Below are 21,742 nucleotides of genomic sequence, written 5' to 3'. Positions count from 1 at the left end.
GAGTATTATGTAGGGTCCTTTATGAACATAGCTTCACAGATGAGAGACTAAATAGACACATCTCTGAAAGTTTTGCTTATTTTTCACCATATGTATGCAAATCAAATAGAGTGGTAAATAACTTTCTCAAACAAATTACACATTATTTTCTTATCTCTTAAGGTAACCACCTGGGACTGGACAAGAGCAGAGAAAACATTCTCAGTTTATGAGATTATGTGCAAGATCCTCAAGGTATGGTCAGTAATGAGTCAGTATTTGAATGGCTTTTCTTCAGGGAATAGTGCCTCTGGGTTCATAAGTAGCTCACAAAGCAAATGATTTATGGAATGAAAGAAGAGACGAGATAAAGACAAATTAAAGAGAAAGAAAAAACTAGACACAGAAAAGAAAATGCAGATGCACAGACATGCACTGGCACTCAGCTATCTGCTTAAATAACTAGCAAGCAGACTCTGTAGTCCCGCCATGGGTGAGGGAAGAGGGACAAGCTCTGCAGGAGTTCACCGAGGAAGAAGAAAGTTAAGAAAGTTTGGTTGAAAGTAGCTTGAATTTAAATGTCAGTTGTTACCACTATTTTTTAATTCTTTTTTTTTCTCAATAAAATGCAAAAAAAAACAAAGATTTCGGTAAGACCTGGAATTAGAAAATGTAGAAAAGATAAAGATAAAAGCAAAGTTTTGTTGTTTTGCTCTTAATCTCACGCTGGCCCATTTTTTGTGTATGTGAAAGAGCATACGATTGTCATATATCAGTTGAACTTCATGCCATCCACAGGATCATGGCAATAGCAAGCCACCACAAATCCGTAAAATATCACATGGTTTCCATAGAATTTTTTAAAGAATTAAAATTGGAAAAACCTATAAAACCTGAAGACTAATATATATTCATTTTCTATTGTAGGATTTGTACGCTTGGACTCCCCACAGATTGATAATTAAATTCCTGCCTCAGGCTGACCTTGTTTCTGTATCCAAGGGGAACTCATTTCCCTGTGCTTCGTGTTAGCTATTTCTCTTCTGGTTAAAGACTTAGGAGAGTAAAAAGTGCTGAAAAATTTTAAATATAATAGAATACCTCAGAAGTATCTGACAGCAGAAAGACAACATATAAGTACCTCAAAAGTGTTCATAGTTTCTATTCCTTACAGAGAACTTTGGATCAAAGCTGAAGGTCTCTAAAGTGCAAAATCCAGCTAAAAATATAACTCATTGATTGTTCATCTCCGTACATGCTTTATTTTGTAGGAACAATGGTTTAAGGATATCCTGAAATACTTGAGTAAAGAAGGGTCTGACAATTTCTAAAACAGGTACCACTACCCAACTCTAGTTTTCAGAAATAATTGGCAAAATGGCTAATGAGATAGCTTTCTAATTGTGTGTTTTTAGCAAAGCTACTCATGGAATTAGAATTAGAAAAGAAAGAAGGACATAAAGAAAAAGAAAGAAGAAGGAAGGAAGAGAAAGAAGGGAAAGAGACAGAGGGAGGGAGGGAAGAAAGGGAGGCACTGAAGGAAGGGAGGGAACAACAGGGAAGGAGAGAAGGAAGGAACGGAAGGAAGGAAGGAAGGAAGGAAGGAAGGAAGGAAGGAAGGAAGGAAGGAAGGAAGGAAGGAAGGAAGGAAGGGGAAGGGAAGGGAAGGGAAGGAAGAGGAGGGAAGGGAAGGGAAGGGAAGGGAAGGGAAGGGAAGGGAAGGGAAGGGAAGGGAAGGGAAGGGAAGGGAAGGGAAGGGAAGGGAAGGGAAGGAAAGGGAAGGAAAGGGAAGGAAGGAAAGGAAGGGAAGGAAGGGAAGGAAGGAAGGAGGGAGGGAAGGGAAGGAAGGGTAGGGAAGGCAGGGAAGCCAGGAAGGCAGGAAGGGAGGGAGGAGGGGAGAGCAGGGGTAAGCAGGGAGGGAAGGAAGGAGGGAGAAAGTGAGGGAAAGAAAGAAAACTGCCTCAACAAATCAGCTTCATTTGTCTATTCTCTATCTATACACTAACAACTTTTTCATAGTTATAATGCAACACATACTTACATATTCCTACTTAGACTTAAATTATTTTCTAACCACTTTTCAAGTGGTTACATGATCTTTAAAATCCTCTCTTTGAAAAAAAACTATTTAAACATTAGAACATAATGCAGTTTATTATAATACTTTAAAAAGGATAATTTTAAAGGAAATAATAAAAATTACGTTTAGCTCCATCACCATATACAAACACTCAATATTTTTTATCTCTGTTAAAATTTTTGACAAAGTAAGATTGTACAATTCATGATCTGCTTTTCTGTGTAAAAATGTGGCTTGAGATTTTCTTTCTATGACAGTCAATGTTCTTCAAAGACACTGATGACTTTTTGACAGATTTCGGCTAGCCCATATTTGGCTGTACTCGTTCAGTCTACTTAAAGTTTTACATTGAGGTTTCTCCCAACACTTGTTCTTGCTGTCAGGCGTATCACAACAATCATTCTCTGAATGGTTAAACAGAAAATTAGGTGTTTGCTACATACCAGGTAATCTCAGCACTTGTTATGTGGCTGAGAAAAATGCAGAAAATGCCACCACTTTAACTGAGCTTGCATCTTATTAGATGTTAAATCAATGAAGGAGACAAAAATAGAAAATAAATCAATGAGATAAAATAATAACACCCAGGAAGGCCTGATCTTTGCGCAGAGACTTTTACGCAAATTCTTATTTCTTTTAGTCTAAATTCTGAGCTTTGGAAATCCCATGTGGAAAAATATTTTAACATATTCAAGATACTAAATCTATGTGACCAAATTGTCTCCTATAAAAGTCCTTAACTTATGCTGCCATGAGAAGTGTTTTGAGAGGGCCTGTAATATTTACACTCTGACCAAATTAAAATCAAACACTACATCTCATTTTAACTTTCTATATAACATTTTCTATAAGCCTTAGTTTACTTGAATTTTTTTTTTAATTAAGTTCTGGGACACATGTGTAGAAGGTGCAGGTTTGTTACTACGTAGGTGTAAATGTGCCATGGTGGTTTTCGGCACCTATCCACCCTCCATCTAGGTTTCAAGCCCTGCATGCATTAAGTATTTGTCGTAATGTTCTCCTTCCCTTGCCCTCAAACTCCTGACAGGCCCCGGTGTGTGATGTTCCACTTGGGAAAATTTTTACACAGGTTAGTGAGGCCTGGAGATAAGTATTCTCAGACATCAAATACAATGTAAATCTCCCTTCAGTTGTTGCATGTCATTAAGGAAGCACCCTCCCACTAGTAAGTACAATGCTGGTGCTTTATGCTTTGTGGCTTGACGTCAGACACATAAAGCCATCCTTCAAGCTCCCCCTTTCCCAAAGGAAAACTTCCTGTAGCATAAACACAGAGGAGGCGTGGTTACTAGATTCGATGCCAAATGGCTTATTTTCCTGTATGCAGATTACATTCTGGCCTTCTCCTATGTCAGGATCAGCGGTTGGAAAATGATTAGTTTGATAAGGAAGCCAGTGAGATTGGTGGGACCGGTGAGCAAATCAGAAGGAGAATCTTCTACAGCCCCTCCCTCTCCTACCAGGAGGTAGCAGTCATGCGGCAAGCTGTACAAGTTGTAGATTTCTGCCTCCAGAAAGCGACCCCTCACATGAGGCTAATTAAAAGTCAGATTTGAATATCTGGATCACGGAACAACTGGCCTGTGACCATTAATCAGGAAAATCCTGTCCCTTCTGAATGTTGAGGATGAAGCTACATCATTAATAACAAGAATGAAGTAATAAAGTTCATCTGGTACCTGTAGCTTGCATGTAAGTGCCAGGTATTGTCCTGAGTGCTTAGTATATGAATTCAGTTTATATTTATATAATCTGTCAGTTATTGTTATTCCCGTTTTGCAGATATGGAAACTGAGGCCAAAAAGTTTAAGTAAATAGCCTAAGTTTACATAGCTAGGAAATTTCAGAGCTAAAGATATGGAACTTGCAACGTCTGAAAATCCTGCACTCTTCTACATTATACCACACTTACGAGGCTGTTTCTTTCTCTCTTGGAGTAAATATCGATAACTGGGGGGGAAATGGGAAACAGAGAGCCAGCCTGGTACTGACGAGAGAGCAAAGATTTCAGAATAAGAGGAACTTGGCAACAAATGCTACTTCTGTTTCTAAAACCATTACCTTTTACAAGTGTTTTGGGCACTATGAACTTCAGTCCTTAGTCTATGAAATGCAGCTGTTGATGCATAGGGTGTTGTGAAGATTAGCAATTTGTTAACTGATTTGTGAAGGCCTTTTTGTCTTTTAAGTCACATGACAGTTACTCTGAGCACCTTCTGTGTGCCTGCAATATGCAAACTTTCCCAGAAGTACAAAGAAGTGTGTGTCCTCTCAACAACGCAAACGGGATTGTTGCGGCTGTAGTCAGCTTGGGTATGAGGTTGGTGTTGGTGTTTGGATGGAATGGATCATAGGAAAAGGCCATAATAAAGCACATCAACCTTATCTTAGGAACAAAGGATGGCCACTAAAGCATGTCAAGCATGGGGAGAGACTGAGCTTGCCCATTTAAAAATCCTCTTTGAATCCAATGTGAGATGGGGTTGAAGGGGCCAGAGGGGAGTGCTCCTGGGGCAACTTCTGGGCAACAAGGGCATGGCCAGTGAGCCAGGAGGAGTGAGGCAGAGGAGAGAGATATTCAACACCTGCCCCTTTCAGAGCCAGCATTAGACTTAGCAAGAATAAGTCTTTGGACCATTAAGATTATTTTTTATTTTTTTTATGATGCTGTTTTTCAGCCTGAAATTATATACAAGTTTAAATGTTTGAATAAAGTATACATGGGGAACAATATTGTCACACTGATATTTTTCTAGAATCATTTTTAGAAAAACGAAAACAGAAAACATGGCTGGCAGGGTTGAATGAGGGCGGTGCTCAGAGTGAATGTAGGTGGGAGATGGGGAAGGAGGAAGAAGGATTGATTAACTAAGTAGATATGTTATGGGGAAAGTGAAATAGGAGCCTCATTTCTCACTGTCAGAGATGAGAGTCATAAATACAGAAAGGAAGAAGCCTAGAATAAACTCTGAGTTATTGGATTAGAATTAGAAATATTGCTATGCAACCTCAGTTTGCAATGCATGTCTGTATACGTACATATTTGTACGCATGTGTGCACGTGCATATATATATATGTGTTCAGCTGTATCTTACTCTGTCCCTAAAATATCTGCGGTCAGAGAGTTCTCAATAGCAAGGAGCACACTCAGCAAAGATCCTTGTTTCTCAATATAATTCTCCACTACGAAGAGCCAAAACTCTGTAGATAAATGTTTGATGGCTGGGTTGTGGCACAGAAAGTAAAAGATGAGGCTAAGTCGTATTGCTGTGCTAGAAAATAAAGAGGTGCTCAGAAAATGAGGAAGACAGATCGAAAGACATGAAAGCTACTTCCGAGAGCATCCATTGGGCAGATTCAGGACAAATTGAGCAAGTCTGGGCTAAAATAAAGGTTGGCAATGGATTATAACCCAACAAATAAAATAAGAAACCATGAGTCTATCTTCATAAAACTATGTAAGTGGAAAATTTGACAAGGGACAGAGAACTTAGATAGTTTCAAAGTACCTCCTCACAAAAAACTTACGGTAATTATGGAAGAAGAAAGAAGATCATTACAGGGCACAAAAGTGACAGCATAGCCTTAATAAATTGATCAGAGTGAACACTTCATTAATGCCACACATCAAAAATTCCGCACGTCTGATATGGTGCTAGACTATCACAATTAGCAGAACAGCAGGCCCGTGACTTCCTGCTAAAGCAGTGTATGAATGAAATCTGACTAGGAGGAAACACTGATCTAATGTAATGTATCGGAGAAAGCCAATGCAATCTAATCCAATCTAATGTGATTCAACCTATTCTAGTCCTGAGAAAATGTCCAACAAACCCAAATGAGGCATATTTTGTAAAAGAAATGTCCTATTTTCTTCACTAGTGTCAAAGTCATGAAGGTTAGGGAAAGATCAAGGCACTGTTCCCACTGAAGACAACTAGCAAGACAGAACAACCGCATGCGGCAGAGGATTTTGAACTAGTGAGTCATGCACGAAGTCCAAGGACTAGACCACATCAGAGTCCTTGCTTTGGTGACTGTATTGTGCTTCTGGAGGAAAATGCCCTAATGTTCTTGTCTGCAGAAGGTACACACACATTAAATTATGAGGGTGAGAGGTGATGAGGCATCACAATGGTAGTTACCAAACAGTTCACAAAATAAATACCTGCAATTCACTTGTGCTTGTTCTTTAAATCTGATTGTATTAAAATTATTCCATGTCTGGAGTTTCTACATGAATAGAATTACAGAACAAGCAAACAAGGAAAAACAACCTGCCTCATGTAGAGGCAATGCAGTAAATCATTACAGAAACCCCCAAAGGCAACCAGGCTGAGACAGTGCTAAAATTGTGCTCAAATTAAGAATAGCTGAGAAGAAATACTTCCAAAAATAAGTGAAGTAACAAAGACATAAATAGGAAAAAAAAACTTCTTTTAAAAATTAAAATAATGGAATAATTACATCTTAAATAATGTGTCAGTTTATAATCCTCATATTTTGATATCAAATATTATATATTCCCATATCCCATATTTACTGTATTTGTGTTTGGAAAGCTAAATCTAATATTATTATTTCTTTTATCACAACTGCTTACACTTTTAATAGAAAAGAGATGCTCAGAATTAGCATGCTTATAATATGGTTTAAAATAAAAGCAAATAAACCAATTAAAAATGCAGAAATATATAATATATACATTAATGAAGTTATAACAGAAGACAATATATGATGTAAGAGTATGTTGATTTCATTATTAGTCAAGGGCTAAATATTTGGGAGACATGAAAATATTTCCAGCAGACTGAAATTTATGTGGAGAATCATTTTACAGTAGAATTTTATATCAGTGACAGGTATTAGTAGAAACTATTGTAAGAACACCAAAGTAACTACTTTTTTAAAAAGTTACATTTTAGGGAGGCCACTTGTCTTTATCTGTTTTCTGTTGCTACGACTGAATACCACAGACTGAGTAGTTGATAAGGAATAGAGGTTTAGTTATTAGCTCATGGGTTTGGAGGCTGGGAAGTCCAAGAGCATAATGCTTGCACGTGGTGAGGGTCTTGAGCTGTGGCATAACCTAGGGGGAAGCATCACAAGGAGTGACAGCAAGCCTAGTAACTCAGGTCTTTTTCTCCTCCTTATAAAGCTACTAGACCCATTGCAGGGCCCCATTCTGATGACCCTACCAAATTCTGATTGCCTCCTCAAGTGCCCGCCTCTTAGCAACATATAAATTTGGTTATTAAGTTTGTAACAAATAAAATTTTAGGGACACGTTCAAACCACAGTACTATCTTAAGTAAAAAGAGGCGTCTCTGCACTTTTCTGACTATATTTACATGTGCTTTCATTTTTAAAATAATTTTTCTTAAAAATGTTATTGAACGCTTTACATTTAATTAATTTAAAATTAACATGGTTCCTTTTTTACTGTAACATTTTAGAATTAAATTAGCATAAAAAGTGTAGTCCCTTTCTAAACTACAAGCTTCTGAAAATGCGTTTTTATCTTTTCCTCTGATAATAGAACTTTACTTCCCTGGTGATTTTTAAGAGACATTGCAGGCTGCGCACTTAGATTTTAGTGTTGCTGCTCTGGGTGGGAACTAAGGTTCAGCCATTGCTAGTTCTGTCCGTAAACATGCCTTAGAGATCACATCAGAGGGAAGTGCCTGACATCCACAAAGCTAATCCCAGCAACTTCAAATCCAGCTTCCTGTCTTAAAAAATGATAATCATCAATAAAAACATAATTTTATTTTTGTTAATAACATTTTATTGTGTTTATCAATATTTTATCATGTATCCTTATGTGACAGTGACTCCTGTAAATTCACCATATGTTATATAAAGTGCTTATTTCCGATTTACCAAGACATCTTTCAAGTGCAAATATGAATTAATTAAATCTTATGTTTCAAAGTTTGTTTCATTGACCTATTTATGCTCTTAAAAGTTCAAAGGCATCATTGTTTCATACTTTTTCTTGCTTTGTTTTATTTTCCAATGAGAGATTTCTGATTCTTTTAGTTTGTACTTATCTAGTGACACCTGTGTTCCGTATCTTTCTCACATTATTATTATATTTTATTTTATTTTAAGTTCCAGGATACATGACTAGAATGTACAGGTTTCTTACGTTGTGCCATGGTGGTTTGCTGCAACTATTGACCCGTCCTCTAAGTTCCCTCCCCTTACCCCTAACCCCCCACAAGCCCTAAGGTGTGCTGTTACCCACCTTGTGTCCATGTGTTCTCATAGTTCAACTCCCACTTATGAGTGAGAACATGCAGTGTTTGGTTTTCTGTTCCTGTGTTAGTTTGCTGAGGATGATGACTTCTAGCTTCATCCACATCCCTGCAAAGGAAATAATCTCACTTCTTTGTACGGCTATGTACTATTCCATGGTGTGTATGTACCACATTTTATTATCATTAATGGGCATTTGGGTTGGTTCCATGACTTTGCTATTGCACATAGTGCTGCAGTAAACATACATGTACGTGTGTCTTTACAATAGAATCATTTCTAATCCTTTGGGTATATATTCAGTAATGGGACTGTTGGGTCAGATGGAATTTCCAGTTCTAGATCCTTCAGGAATCACCACACTGTGTTCCCCAATGATTGAACTAATTTACATTCCCACCAACAGTGTAAAAGCATTCCTATTTCTCTACAGTCTCTCCGGCATCTATTGTTTCTTGACATTTTAATAATTCCCGTTCGGACTGGCGTGAGATGGTATCTCACTGTGGTTTTGATTTGCTTTTTGCTAATGATCAGTGATGTTGAGGTTTCTTTTTTTTTTTTCTTTATATATTTGTTGGCTACATAAATATCTTCTTTTGAGAAGTGCCTATTCATATCCTCTTCCCACTTTTTGACGGGCTTGTTTTTTTTTTCTTGTAAATTTGTTTTAAGTTACTTGTAAATTCTGGATATTAAACCATTGTCAGAAGGGTAGGTTGCAAAAATTTTCTCTCATTCTGTAGGCTGCCTATTTACTCCAATGATAAGTTTTTTTCTTTTCTGTGCAGAAGCTCTTTAATTAGATCCCATTTGTCAATCTTCATTTTTGTTGCAATTGCTTTTGGCATTTTTGTCATGAAATCTTTGCCCATGCCTATGTCATGAATGGTATTGGCTAGGTTTTCTTCTAAGGTTTTTATTGTTTTGGGTTTTACATTTAAGTATTTAATCCATATTGAGTTAATTTTTGTAAAAGGTGTAACGAAGGGGCCCAGTTTCAGTGTTTTTCAGTGGCTAGCCAGTGTTCTCAGAACCACTTATTAAATAGGAAATCCTGTCCTTATTTCTCATTTTTATCAAGTTCGTCGAAGATCAGATAGTTGTAGATGTGTAGTAGTATTTCTGAAGTCTCTGCTCTGTTGCTTTATGTTTGGTTGTCTGTATGTCTGTTTTGGTACCAGTACCATGCTGTTTGGCTTATAGACGACTAGCCTCGTAGTATAGTTTGAAGTCAGGCTGCATTAATGTCTCCAGCTTTTTTCTTTTTGTTTATGATTGTCTTAGCTCTATGGGGTCTTCTTTGATTCCACATGAAATGTAAAGTAGTTTTTTCCTAATTCTCTGAAGAATATCAATGGTAGTTTGACGGAAATAGCATTGAATTTATAAATTACTTTGGGCAGTGTGGTCATTTTCACAATATTGATTCTTCCTATCCATGAGGCTGGAATATTTTTCCATTTGTTTGTGCCCTTTTTTTTATTGCATTTTAGGTTTTGAGGTACATGTGAAGAACATGCAATATTGCTGCATAGGTACACACATGGCAGTGTGGTTTGCTGCCTTCCTCCCCATCACCTGTATCTGGCATTTCTCCCCATGTGCTCTCTCCACAACTCCCCACCCCCCACTGTCCCTCCCCTATTTCCCCCGACACACCCCAGTGTGTGATGCTCCCCTCCCTGTGTCCATGTGTTCTCATTATTCAGCACCCACCTATGAGTGAGAACATGTGGAGTTTGATTTTCTGTTCTTGTGTCAGTTTGCTGAGAATGATGGTTTCCAGATCCTTCCATGTTCCTACAAAGGACACTCATCATTTTTGATGGCTGCATAGTATTCCACAATGTATATGTGCCACATTTTCCCTGTCCAGAAAATCATTGATGGGCATTTGGGTTGGTTCCAGGTTTTTGCTGTTGTAAACAGTGCGGCAATGAACATTCGTGTGCATGTGTCCTTATAGTAGAACGATTTATAATCCTTTGGATATATACCCAGTAATGGGATTGCTGGGTCAAATGGAATTTCTATTTCGAGGTCCTTGAGGAATCACCACACTGTCTTTTACATGGTTGAACTAATTTACGCTCCCACCAGCAGTGTAAAAGTGTTCCTATTTCTCCTCATCGTCTCCAGCATCTGTTGTCTCCAGATTTTTTAATGATTGCCATTCTAACTGGCATAAAATGGTATCTCAAAGAGGTTTTGATTTGCATTTCTCTAATGACCAGTGATGCAGAGCATTTTTCATATGTTTATTGGCCTCATGTATGTCTTCTTTTGTAAAGTGTCTGTTCATATCCTTTGCCCACTCTTATTTCTTTGAGCAGAGGTTTGTAGTTCTTTTTGAAAAGGTCCTTAACATCCCTTTTTAGCTGTGTTCTTAGGCATTTTATTCTCTTTGTAGCAATTATGAATGGGAGTTTGCTCTTGATTTGGCTCTCTGTTTGTCTGTTATTGGTATATAGGAATGCTTGTGATTTTTGCACATTGATTTTGTACCCTGAGATTTGCTGAAGTTGCTTATCAGCTTAAGGAGATTTGGGGCTGAGACAATGGGGTCTTCTAAATATACAATCATATCATCTGCAAATAGAGACAATTTGACTTCCTTTCTTCCTATTCAAATACCCATTATTTCTTTCTCTTGACTGATTGTCCTGGCCAGAACTTCCAATACTGTGTTGAACAGGAGTGGTGAGAGAGGGCATCCTTGTCTTGCACTGGTTCTCAAAGGGAATGCTTTCAGTTTTTGCCCATTCAATATAGTATTGGATATGGGTTTGCCATAAATAGCTCTTATTATTTTTAGATATATTCCATCAATATGTAGTTTATTGAGAGTTTTAACATAAAGTGATTTGAAATTTGTCAAAGGCCTCCTCTGCATCTGCTGAGATAACCATGTGCTTTTTGTCCTTGGTTCCGTTTATGTGATGGATTATGTTTATTGGTTTGTGTATGTTGAAGCCTGGCTTGCTTCTCAGGGATGAAGCCAACTTGATCATGATGGGTGAGTTTTTTGTTGTGATACTGGATTCAGTTTGCCAATATTTTACTGAGGATTTTTGCATCAATATTCATCGGGGTATTGACCTAAAGTTTTCTTTTTTTATTGCGTCTTTTTCCAGTTTTGGTATCAGGATAATGCTGGCTTCATAAAATGAGTTAGGGAGGAGTCCCTCCTTTTTAATTGTTTGGAGTTTTTTCAGAAGGAATGGTACCAGCTCATCTTTTTAGTTCTGGAAGAATTTGGCTGTAAATCTGTCTGGTCCTGGGATTTGTTGGTTGACAGGTTACTAATTACTGTCTCAATTTCAGAACTTGTTATAGTTCATTCAGGGATTCAACTTCTTCCTGGTTTAGTCTTGGAAGGATATAAGTGTCCAGGAATTTATTTATTTTGTCTAAATGTTCTATTTATATTTGTAGAGGTATTTATAGTATTCTCTGATGGTTGTTTGTATTTCTCTGGGGTAAGTAGTGATATCCCCTTTGCCTTTCTTTTATTGTGTCTATTTGATTCTTCTCTCTTTTCTTCTTTATTAGTCTAGGTAGCAGTCCATCTGTTTTGTTAATTTTTTCAAAAAGCAGCTCCTAGATTTATTGATTTTTTTGAAAGGTTTTTGTCTCTGTTCCTTCAATTCTGGTCTGATCTGAGTTATTTCTTGTCTTTTGCTAGCTATTGAATTAGTTTTCTCTTGTCTCTCTAGCTCTTTTAATTGTGATGTTAGGGTATAGATTTGAGATCTTTCTACTTTTCTGATGTGGGCATTCAGTGCTATAAATTTCCCTCTTAATAATGCTTTAGCTGTGTCCCAGGGATTCTTGTACATTGCACCTTTGTTCTCATTTGTTTTAAAGAGCTTGTTGATTTCTGCCTTAATTTCATTATTTAACTAGGAGTCATTCAGGAGCAGGTTGTGAAATTTCCATTTAATTTTGTATTTTTTAGTGAGTTATTAATCTTGAGTTCTAATTTTATTATACTGTTGTCTAAGAGACACTTTGTTATGACTTCTGTTCTTTTGCATTTTCTGAGGAGTGTTTTTCTTCCAATTCCATAGCTGATTTCATAATAAATGCCATGTAGCATTGAGAAGAATGTATATTCTGTTGATTTAGGGTGGAGAGTTCTGTAGATGTCTATTAGGTTCACTTGATCCAGAGCTGAGTTCAAGTCCTGAATATCTTTGTTAATTTTCTGTTTCAATGATCTGTCTAATATTGACAATGGGGTGTTAAAGTCTCCCGTTATTATTGTGGGAATCTACAGCTCTTTGTATGTCTCTAATAACTTGTTTTATTAATGTGGGTGCTCCTGTATTGGGTGCATATATGTTTAGGATACTTAGTAATTCTTGTTAAATTGTTCCCTTTACCATTACGTAATGCCCTTCTTTGTCTTTATTAATCTTTGTTGGTTTAAAATCTGTTTTGTCAGAGATAGGATTGCAACCCCTGCTTTTTTTAAATTTCCATCTGCTTGGTAAATCTTCTTCCATCCCTTTATTCTGAGCTTGTGTGTGTCTTTGCATGTGAGATGGTTTTTTGAATACATCACACCAATGAGTTTTGACTTTTTATCCACTTTGCCACTATGTGTCTTTCAATTGGGACACTTTGCCCATTTACATTTAAGGTTAGTATTGTTATGTATGAATTTGAACTTGTCATTACAATGTTATCTGGTTATTTTGCACACTAGCTGATGCAGTTTCTTCATAGTGTCATTGGTCTTTATATTTTGGTGTGTTTTTGCAGTGGCTGGTACCTGTTTATCCTTTCCATATTTAGTGCTTCTTTCAGGAGCTCTTGTAACGAAGGTCTGATAGTAATGAAATCCCTTAGCATTTGCTTGTCTGGAAAGGATTTTATTTCTCCTTTGCTTATGAAGCTTAGTTTGGCTGGATATGACATTCTGGGTTGAAAATTATTTTTTTTAAGAATGTTGAATATTGGCCCCCAATCTCTTCTGGCTTGTAGACTTTCTACTGAGAAGTCTGCTGTTAGTCTGATGAGCATTCCTTTGTAGATGACCTGACCTTTCTTTCCAGTTGGTCTTAGCAGTTTTTTCTTCATTTCAACCTTGAGGAATCTGATGATTATGTGTCTTGGGTTGATCTTCCAGTGGCATGTCTTACTGGTGTTCTTTGTACATCCTGAATTTGCATGTTGGCCTGTCTTGCTGGGTTGGAGAAGTTCTTCTGGATAATATCCTGAAGTGTGTTTTCCAGCTTGTCTCCATTCTCCCTGTCTACTTCAGGTACTCCAGTGGATCATGGGTTCACTCTTTATGATGTCCCATATTTCTCAGAGACTTTGTTTCTTCCTTTTCATTCATTTTTCTCTAGTTTTGTCTGTATAACTTATTTCAGCAAGGTGGTCTTCAACCTCTGATATCCTTTACTCCACTTAGTTAATACTTTTGTATGCCTCATGAAGCTCTTGTGCTCTGTTATTCAGCTCCATCAGGTCATTTATGTTTCTCTCTAAAGTGGTTATTCTAGTTAGTAGTTCCTCTAACCATTTATGAAAATTTTTAGCTTTGCATTGGGTTAGTACATGCTCTTTTAGCTCAGCATAGGTTTCTTATTTTTTTAGTTTATTCATATCTAGTGACACCTATTTATTAACTATCTCACATTATTATTATTATATTTTTTGAGATGGAGTTTCGCTCTTGTTACCCAGGCTGGAGTGCAATGGCGCGATCTCGGCTCACCGCAACCTCCGCCTCCTGGGTTCAGGCAATTCTCCTGCCTCAGCCTCCCGAGCAGCTGGGATTACAGGCACGCGCCACCATGCCCAGCTAATTTTTTGTAATTTTAGTAGAGACGGGGTTTCACCATGTTGACCAGGATGGTCTCGATCTGTTGACCTCGTGATCCACCCACCTCGGCCTCCCAAAGTGCTGGGATTACAGGCTTGAGCCACCGCGCCCGGCCACATTATTATTTTTAAATGATGTCATTTGCACTCCATTTTTTTATGTCAGGTGTAAGCAAAGCATAATTTTGTCAAAATATTTTAAAATGATTTTATATTTTATAATGTCTCATGATCCTCAAAATGTTTATTCTTTCTGTTAAAAAAGTTATATTCTCACCATTTTTAAAAGATATTTCTAAAACACAAGATTTGTATTGAAGTCAAATAGCTATTTATCAGCAATGTGACTTGGTAATAAAAAGATTCAGTCACTTTATCCCATTAAGAATGTAATATGCACACAGAACATATATAATTCTGTTTTCCAATATTTGGAATGAAAATAATTCACACATATACAAAAGAAACCAACATCTTATCTATGTCTCTCTCAAAATCTATTTGTGGAGTTTCGCTTTCTCATTAAAGTGAGTCTAAGAGCAATATGCTTAATGATTACAGACTTCCATGTTGCAGAATCCCTTCAAGCTGAGTCAGAAGATGATCCAAATTTTTATACCGAAAATAAGCACTGGAAAAGCATTGCTGTTTTACATCCTAATATTTTAATTTACTACAATAATTTTAATTAAAATATGGGAATATCACTATATTAGAAAAATCTACCTATCACATGCAAACAAATCTTTATGAATTGTGAATAAACTGAATACTTAAAAATATTTAAATTTAATAGTGACTTATTTTCCATAATAGTTTCTGGTTAGTAAAATTTTGTATGAACATTCATAACGTATCCTTAATGTAAGACAAAAGCTAGAAAATGGGTTTTGTTACACAAATAATTTGGTGCTAATCTCAAGGATTCAATCCCTTAGGATGAGAATTATTTTTAATGTTCTATTTAGTTTAAATTTCTTCAGGTTTATTTCAGGTTTTTCCTTAATCTTTCTAGACTTAATATGTTTTGATTTCTGTTTACAAAATTTTTTTGCCTTGCAAATTTACATAGTGTATGACTGTAAAACTGTTTGATTTTCCAAAACCTTATATTATTTTTGTAAAAGTAAAAATATAAATTTAATGTCAGAAAAAGCCCAAATGTCAACTCCTTCTGAGTCCTTAATCCACTAAGAAATATTATGAAAAAGTTTTCCAATGGTCTTCTAATTTTTCAAATTAATTTAGAATATATAGAATATGTATAATATTTATACACATATATAATATATATATTTATCTATATATGTGTGTGTGTGTGTATATATATATAATTATACTTTAAGTTCTGGGATACATGTGCAGAATGTGCAGGTTTGTTTCATAGTTATACACATGCCATGGTGGTTTACTGCATCCAAGACCCCGTCATCTACATTAGATATTTCTCCTAATGCTATCCCTCCCCTAGTCCCACACCATCAACAGACCCTGGTGTGTGATGTTCTATTCCCTGTATCCATGTGTTCTCATTGTTTAACTCCTACTTATGAGTGAGAACACATAGTGTTTGGTTCTCTGTTCTTGCATCAGTTTGCTGAGAATGATGGTTTCCAGCTTAATCCATGTCCCTGCAAAGGACATGAACTCATCCTGTTTTATGGCTGCATAATATTCATGGTGTATATCTGCCACATTTTCCTTGTCCAGTCTATCATTGATGGGCATTTGGGTTTGTTCCAGGTCTTTGCTATTGTGAACAGTGCTGCAATAAACATATGTGTGTGTGTGTGTCTTTAAAACAGAACAATTTATACTCCTTTGGGTAAATACCCAGTAATGGAATTGCTGGGTCAAATGTTATTTCTACTTCTAGATCATTGAGGAATCACCAAACTGTCTTCCACAAAGTTTGATCTAATTTACACACCCACCAACAGTGTAAAAGCATTCCAATTTCTCCACATCCTCTCCAGCATCTGTTGTCTCCTGATCTTTTAATGATCACCATTTTTATTGGCATGAAATGGTATCTCATTATGATTTTGATTTTCATTTCTCTTATGACCAGGGATGATGAGTATTTTTTCATACGTTTGTTGGCTGTATAAATGTCTCCTTTTGAGAAGTGTCTGCTCATATCCTTCACCCACATTTTGGTGGGGTTGTTTGTTTTTTTCTTGTAAACTTGTTTAAGTTCTCCATATATTCTGGATAATAGTTCTTTGTTGGATGGACAGATTGCAATACTTTTTTCCCATTCTATAGGTTGTCTCTTCACTCTGATGATAGTTTGTTTTGGTTGTGTAGAAACTCTTTTGTTTAATTAGATCCCATTTGTCTAGTTTGCCTTTTGTTGCCATTGCTTTTGGTGTTTAGTCATGAAGTCCTTACCCAGGCCTATGTACTGAATGGTATTGCCTAGGTTTTCTTCTAGAGTTTTTATGGCTTTAGGTCTTAACTTTAAATCTTTAATCCATCTGGGAGTTAATTTTTGTCTAAGGTGTAGGGAAGGGATCCAGTTTCAGCTTTCTGCATATGGCTAGCCAGTTTTCCTAACAGCATTTATTAAATAGTATATCCTGTCAAGGTTCTTACCTCCCATGCATCGGGTTAGAACATGATACTTTAGCTCAGATAAATATGTTATTATCCACCTTCTGAAGCCTGCTTCTGTCAATTCGTCAAACTCATTCTCTATCCAGGTTTGTTCCCTTGCTGGTGAGGAGCTGTAATCCCTTGGAGGAGAAAAGGCATTCTGACTTTTGGAATTTTCTGCCTTTTTGCACCGATTTCTTCCCATCTTCATGGACTTACTTACCTGTGGTCTTTGAAGTTATTGACTGCATGAGGTCTCTCAGTAGATAACCTTTTTGTTAATGTTTTAACTATTTCTTTCTGTTTGTTTTCCTTCTAACAGTCAGGCCCCTGTGCTGCAGGTCTGCTGGAGTTCGCTAGAGGTCCACCCCAGACCCTGCTTGCCTGGGAATCACCAGCAGGGGTTACAGAACAGCAAAGATTGCTGCCTGTTCCTTTCTCTGGTAGCTTCATCCCAGAAGGGTACTCACCAGATGCCAGCCAGAGCTCTCCTGTATGAGGGGTCTGTCGGCCACTACTGTGAGGTGTCTCCCAGTCAGGATGCCTGGGGGTTAGAGAGCCACTTGAGGAGGCAGTCTGTCCCTTATCAGAGCTGAAGCTCTGTGCTGGGGGATCCGCTACTCTCTCCAAAGCTACCAAACAGGGATGTTTCGGTCTGCTGAAACTGTACCCACAACCACCTCTTTTCCCAGGTCCTCTGTCCCTGGATGGTGGGGGCTTTCTATATAAGTCTCTGATGGGCTGCTGCCTTTTTTCAGAAATGCCCTGCCCAGGGAGGAGGGAATCTAGTGATACAGCCTGCCTGCAGAGGCCTTGCGGAGCTGCTGTGGGCTCTGCCCAGTTCGAACTTCCTGGTGGTGGCTTTATTTACACTGTGATGTTAAAACCACCAACTCAAGCCTCAGCAATAGTGGACGTCTCTTCCCCCATTGGACTCAAATGTCCCAGGCTGAGCTCAGACTGCTGTTCTGGCTGTGAGAATTTCATGCCAGTGGCTCTTATCTTGCTGGTCTTTGTGGGGATAGGTCCCACCAAGCCAGACCACTTGGTTCCCTGGCTTCAGCCCCCTTTCCGGGAGAGTGAATGGTTCTGTTTCACTGGTGTTCCAGGAGCCACTGGGGTATGAAAAATAAACTGCTGTGGCTAGCTCAGTGTCACCCAAAGGCCACCTAGTTTGTGCTGGAAACCTAGGGCCCTGCTGTTGTAGGCACCGGAGGAACCTCCTGGTCTGTGCGTTGTGAAGATGGTGGGAAGAGTGCAGCATCTGGACCAGAGTGCAGGGTACAGTCACTGATGACTTCGTTGGCTAGGAGAGGGAGTTCTTCAGCCCTTTAGGCAACACCCCACTCTACTACAGCTCACCCTCTTTGGACTGCACCCACTGTCCAATCAGTCCCAATGAGATGAACCAGGTGTATCAGTTGGAAATGCAGAGATCACCTGCCTTCTGCATCGATCTCCCAGGGAGCTGCACACTGGAGCTATTCCTATTCAGCCATCTTGCCAGCAATCCAATTTAGAATATATTTTTAATGACAGGCATAGATAGTTAGTGAGTGGTAGTTTTCAATACACCATTTTACTGCTAATGAAATTGACAATATTTTATCTCTCACGAATTATTTCATTAACAATAATAATATTGTTCTTAATGAGAACACATGGACACAGGAAGAGGAACAGCACACACTAGAAACTGTTGGGGGTTGGGGGCGAGGGGAAGGAACTTGGAGGATGGGTCGACACTTGCAGCAAACCACCATGGCACACACATACCTATGTAACAAACCTGCACATTCTGCATATGTATCCTGAACTTAAAGTAAAATTTAAAAAGGAAGAAAGAAGAGAAAATAATAATACTAGTGCTCTTGACATTTGTGCTTTAATTTTCTTAGAATAATATCAAAATCTATTATTAATATAATTTCTTATAGAAACCTAGCAACATACATCCAACACTCTCTACTTCCTGTTACTTAACCTTTGCATATTTTAAATAATTGAATTGATAAGTTCTATTGCTCAACATTTCTTTTCATTATAAGTAGAGAAAGCGAAGATTACAGATGTGCTCAGCAGTAACTGCTCACCTACTGGGTACAAAAAACCCTTAAGGACCCAACTTTTTTGGACTAAGCTGCTCTGTGTCCTTACCATATCCAGACAAGTTCTATTTCTGGAAAATGTGGTTTTACAGGGCTGTGATGTTTACATTAAGTGTGTCAACACATTTATCTTGCTTGAAATGACTTTGGAGCAAGTCAAGTTTTTGAATTTTTAAGGAACTTATGTATTTGATTTATTAATCTTAAGTGACACAATTTCACTGTCACTTGTTTTTCTCCTTCAGCTTGCGGACTTTAAAATTATGTCACATATATAAAGTTAAAGGAACGTTCAGCCAAACTCTATCTGAAAAATTTCCAATTAACTCATATATATGTAGATAATAAAGCGAGAAGCATATAAATTTTACCTTTGGGATTACATCCATCCCTAGCTGGTTTTGTCAAAACTGATGTTGTTCATAATATTTGTAAAACTATTTATTGAGGAAATGATTTATGGTGTTCCAATTCGTTGTGACAAAGAGTAGTTTAGAGTGAAATAATGCACCCCTGTGGAATGTTTTCTTTTCCAAGGATATATCTAAGGATATAGATAAACACATACATACACACACAACTATATGTGTATACATGTGTATTATCATTGTGTCTTGGTGGTATTGGTTATAATGGTTTTTAAGTAATAATATTCAAATGCAAAAATTCCCTGTTTTTAAATCAAACCATGGAATAATATTCAATTTTTCTGCAGTATTATTACAGTGTAACTGGTTAAATATTTGCTCTGGGTAACAGCCAGTGACTTTATAGAAACTAAGGCAAGTTTTCTGACTGTATTTTTGGTTACCATTTATTTCCGAACATCATCTTATTTTTGTTTCTGTAAATACATTTATACTTTAGTTATTCATTAGGTACTGTTATTTAGTTTTTGTATGTCTAATTAACATGGATTAGTGGATTAGTTGGTCAAGAGAAAGAGTAGTGATGTGTTAATAGAGCAAACCTGTCTCATGTTACCTGAGCTTGAATTCTGACCTCAATTAATATCAACAATACATCAGTGATATATTATCGTAATTATCTTCAGAATCCTCATTTTAAATGAGGAATTATAATTATAGCCACATTGTAGAGATAGTATTATGAACAAGCATGTTCACTAGGTACTTTGGAAACAGTGAATACATGTTAGTGATTTGTGATTCTAAATTGCCTATGAAATAAAGGCTGCCCTTGAAGTGATATCAGTCATGCACACAAGGCAATTCCCTTATTTTTGATTTAGTGTCATTCTCACCTTTTCCAAATGATGTAACTTTCTGGCAAATCTGAAGACATAGGTTTATTCTACCTTAGTCTAAGCAGGCATTTGAACGAGTTGTGCCTCCAATCTCGGAATCAGAGAACAATCATCTGAGCAAGTGCTTGCCCGACATTAAGAGAGTGGATTTATTTCTCTGGTAGGGAGCTGACATTTGATTCTATTTGTAACTTTTGAAGATTGCTTTTCTCTGGGCATGGGATAAACTAAATTACAACTACATACAGTATGTAAAGGAAATCGAGAGGGTGCCAAAATCAGAAACAAGGCTACTACTCAATGGTAGGTGATATGCAGATGCCTCTGTTTGGGCAAAAGGAGTCTACATGGGCTCTCTTTGGCCTTCTGTTGTGTGGATTCAAGAGCAGACACGGACATATGACGTCGGCCTGTTAACCCCTAGAGTGCTCCTCTTTCTCCACTGTCCTCAGTCACCAGAAGTCTTCTGAGGGTCATAATTGACTCCAACATGTACAAGTCCTAAAACTTGCTGAATCATCTGCTTAGGTTGTATGTCAGTGGGAGGAGGAGACCAGTCATGCACTGCAGATAACTTCTTCAGAAAGGAGAGTGGATGTGACCAGCAATTTTATTTTAATGCTTGCTTAATAAAACCATTTAAACAGAATGAATCAGATATCATTCTCCTTTCTCCACATTCTCACACTGAATTTGCAAATCACGTCAGGAGCCATTGTTCAGGACGCTCTTTGTGAGCTTCAGCCTCTTAACTTAGGGGAACATGGCCGATGAAGCTGTAGTTGGTCAACACAAATTATGTGAATGGCATCAAAACACTAAGAATACAATTTTCATTTTCTTCTCATTGGACTTTAAGTGTTGTTCTAACTAGGCATCATTTTCAGATTCTTTTTCTGCTCAGAATGAGCCAGAAATGCTGGGAATTTTTGAAACTTACTTATTGGGAATTCCCGACCTATTTCCAACTGCCTTGCATTAATGCTATTTATATGCAAATGATCCTAAATCTATTCAGAGCCATCCCTTGCATTTCAAACAAATGCTTTTAGTGCCTTCTGGTTGATTCCATGTAGATAACTAACGAACACCTCAAACACAACAAACACACGTCCTCCAACTCTGCAGACACACACCTCAGTCAAGAGACATTTTACGTTTTCAAGTACTCAGGCACAAGACCTTGGAGTCACTCCTGAAGATTTTTATCATGACCCATATCTCACACATCAGCAAAACATAGCCAGAACAAATGCGGTGACACTGGTCGTCCTCAGGCCTCAACTGTGCCAGTCTCACATCTCCCACCTGCTTCCCACTTTGACCCTTGCCTCCTATCAGTTTCCAGTTTGACTCAGAGTAAAATACAAAGTTCTCAGGGCCCTATGTAAAATCCCTCCCCCAACACCCTCAGACCTCCCCTGTCTGCTCTATCTCTGGCTACCCACCCAGTTAACTCAGGCCAATTCCACTCTCTTGGTGAGGCATACACCAGCCTGAGATCCTTTGAATTTGTTGCCTCCCCCTCCAAATATCTTAAATGGTTTAGTCTTTTACTTCATGTCTCTTCTCAAATGTCGCCCCCTGAA

The 21,742-nt window shown here is 37.7% G+C and overlaps 1 protein-coding gene across 7 annotated transcripts in view; it reads left to right on the top strand.

Annotated features, from left to right (window-relative positions):
* Positions 1-21,742, top strand: part of SNTG1 (syntrophin gamma 1) — a 924,527-nt gene that overhangs the window by 811,441 nt on the left and 91,344 nt on the right. For all 7 annotated transcript variants that reach the window (XM_017965333.4, XM_035276805.3, XM_054246489.2 and 4 more), the window contains one exon: positions 163-234. In XM_017965333.4, the coding sequence (XP_017820822.2) occupies positions 163-234 (72 nt within the window). The remainder of the gene's footprint in view (positions 1-162; positions 235-21,742) is intronic.

The sequence above is a fragment of the Callithrix jacchus genome, chromosome 16 (assembly GCF_049354715.1).
Source record: "Callithrix jacchus isolate 240 chromosome 16, calJac240_pri, whole genome shotgun sequence".
NCBI lineage: Eukaryota > Metazoa > Chordata > Mammalia > Primates > Cebidae > Callithrix > Callithrix jacchus.
The sequence above is the reverse complement of the archived record's forward strand: the minus strand, read 5'-3'. Positions and strand labels throughout refer to the sequence as shown.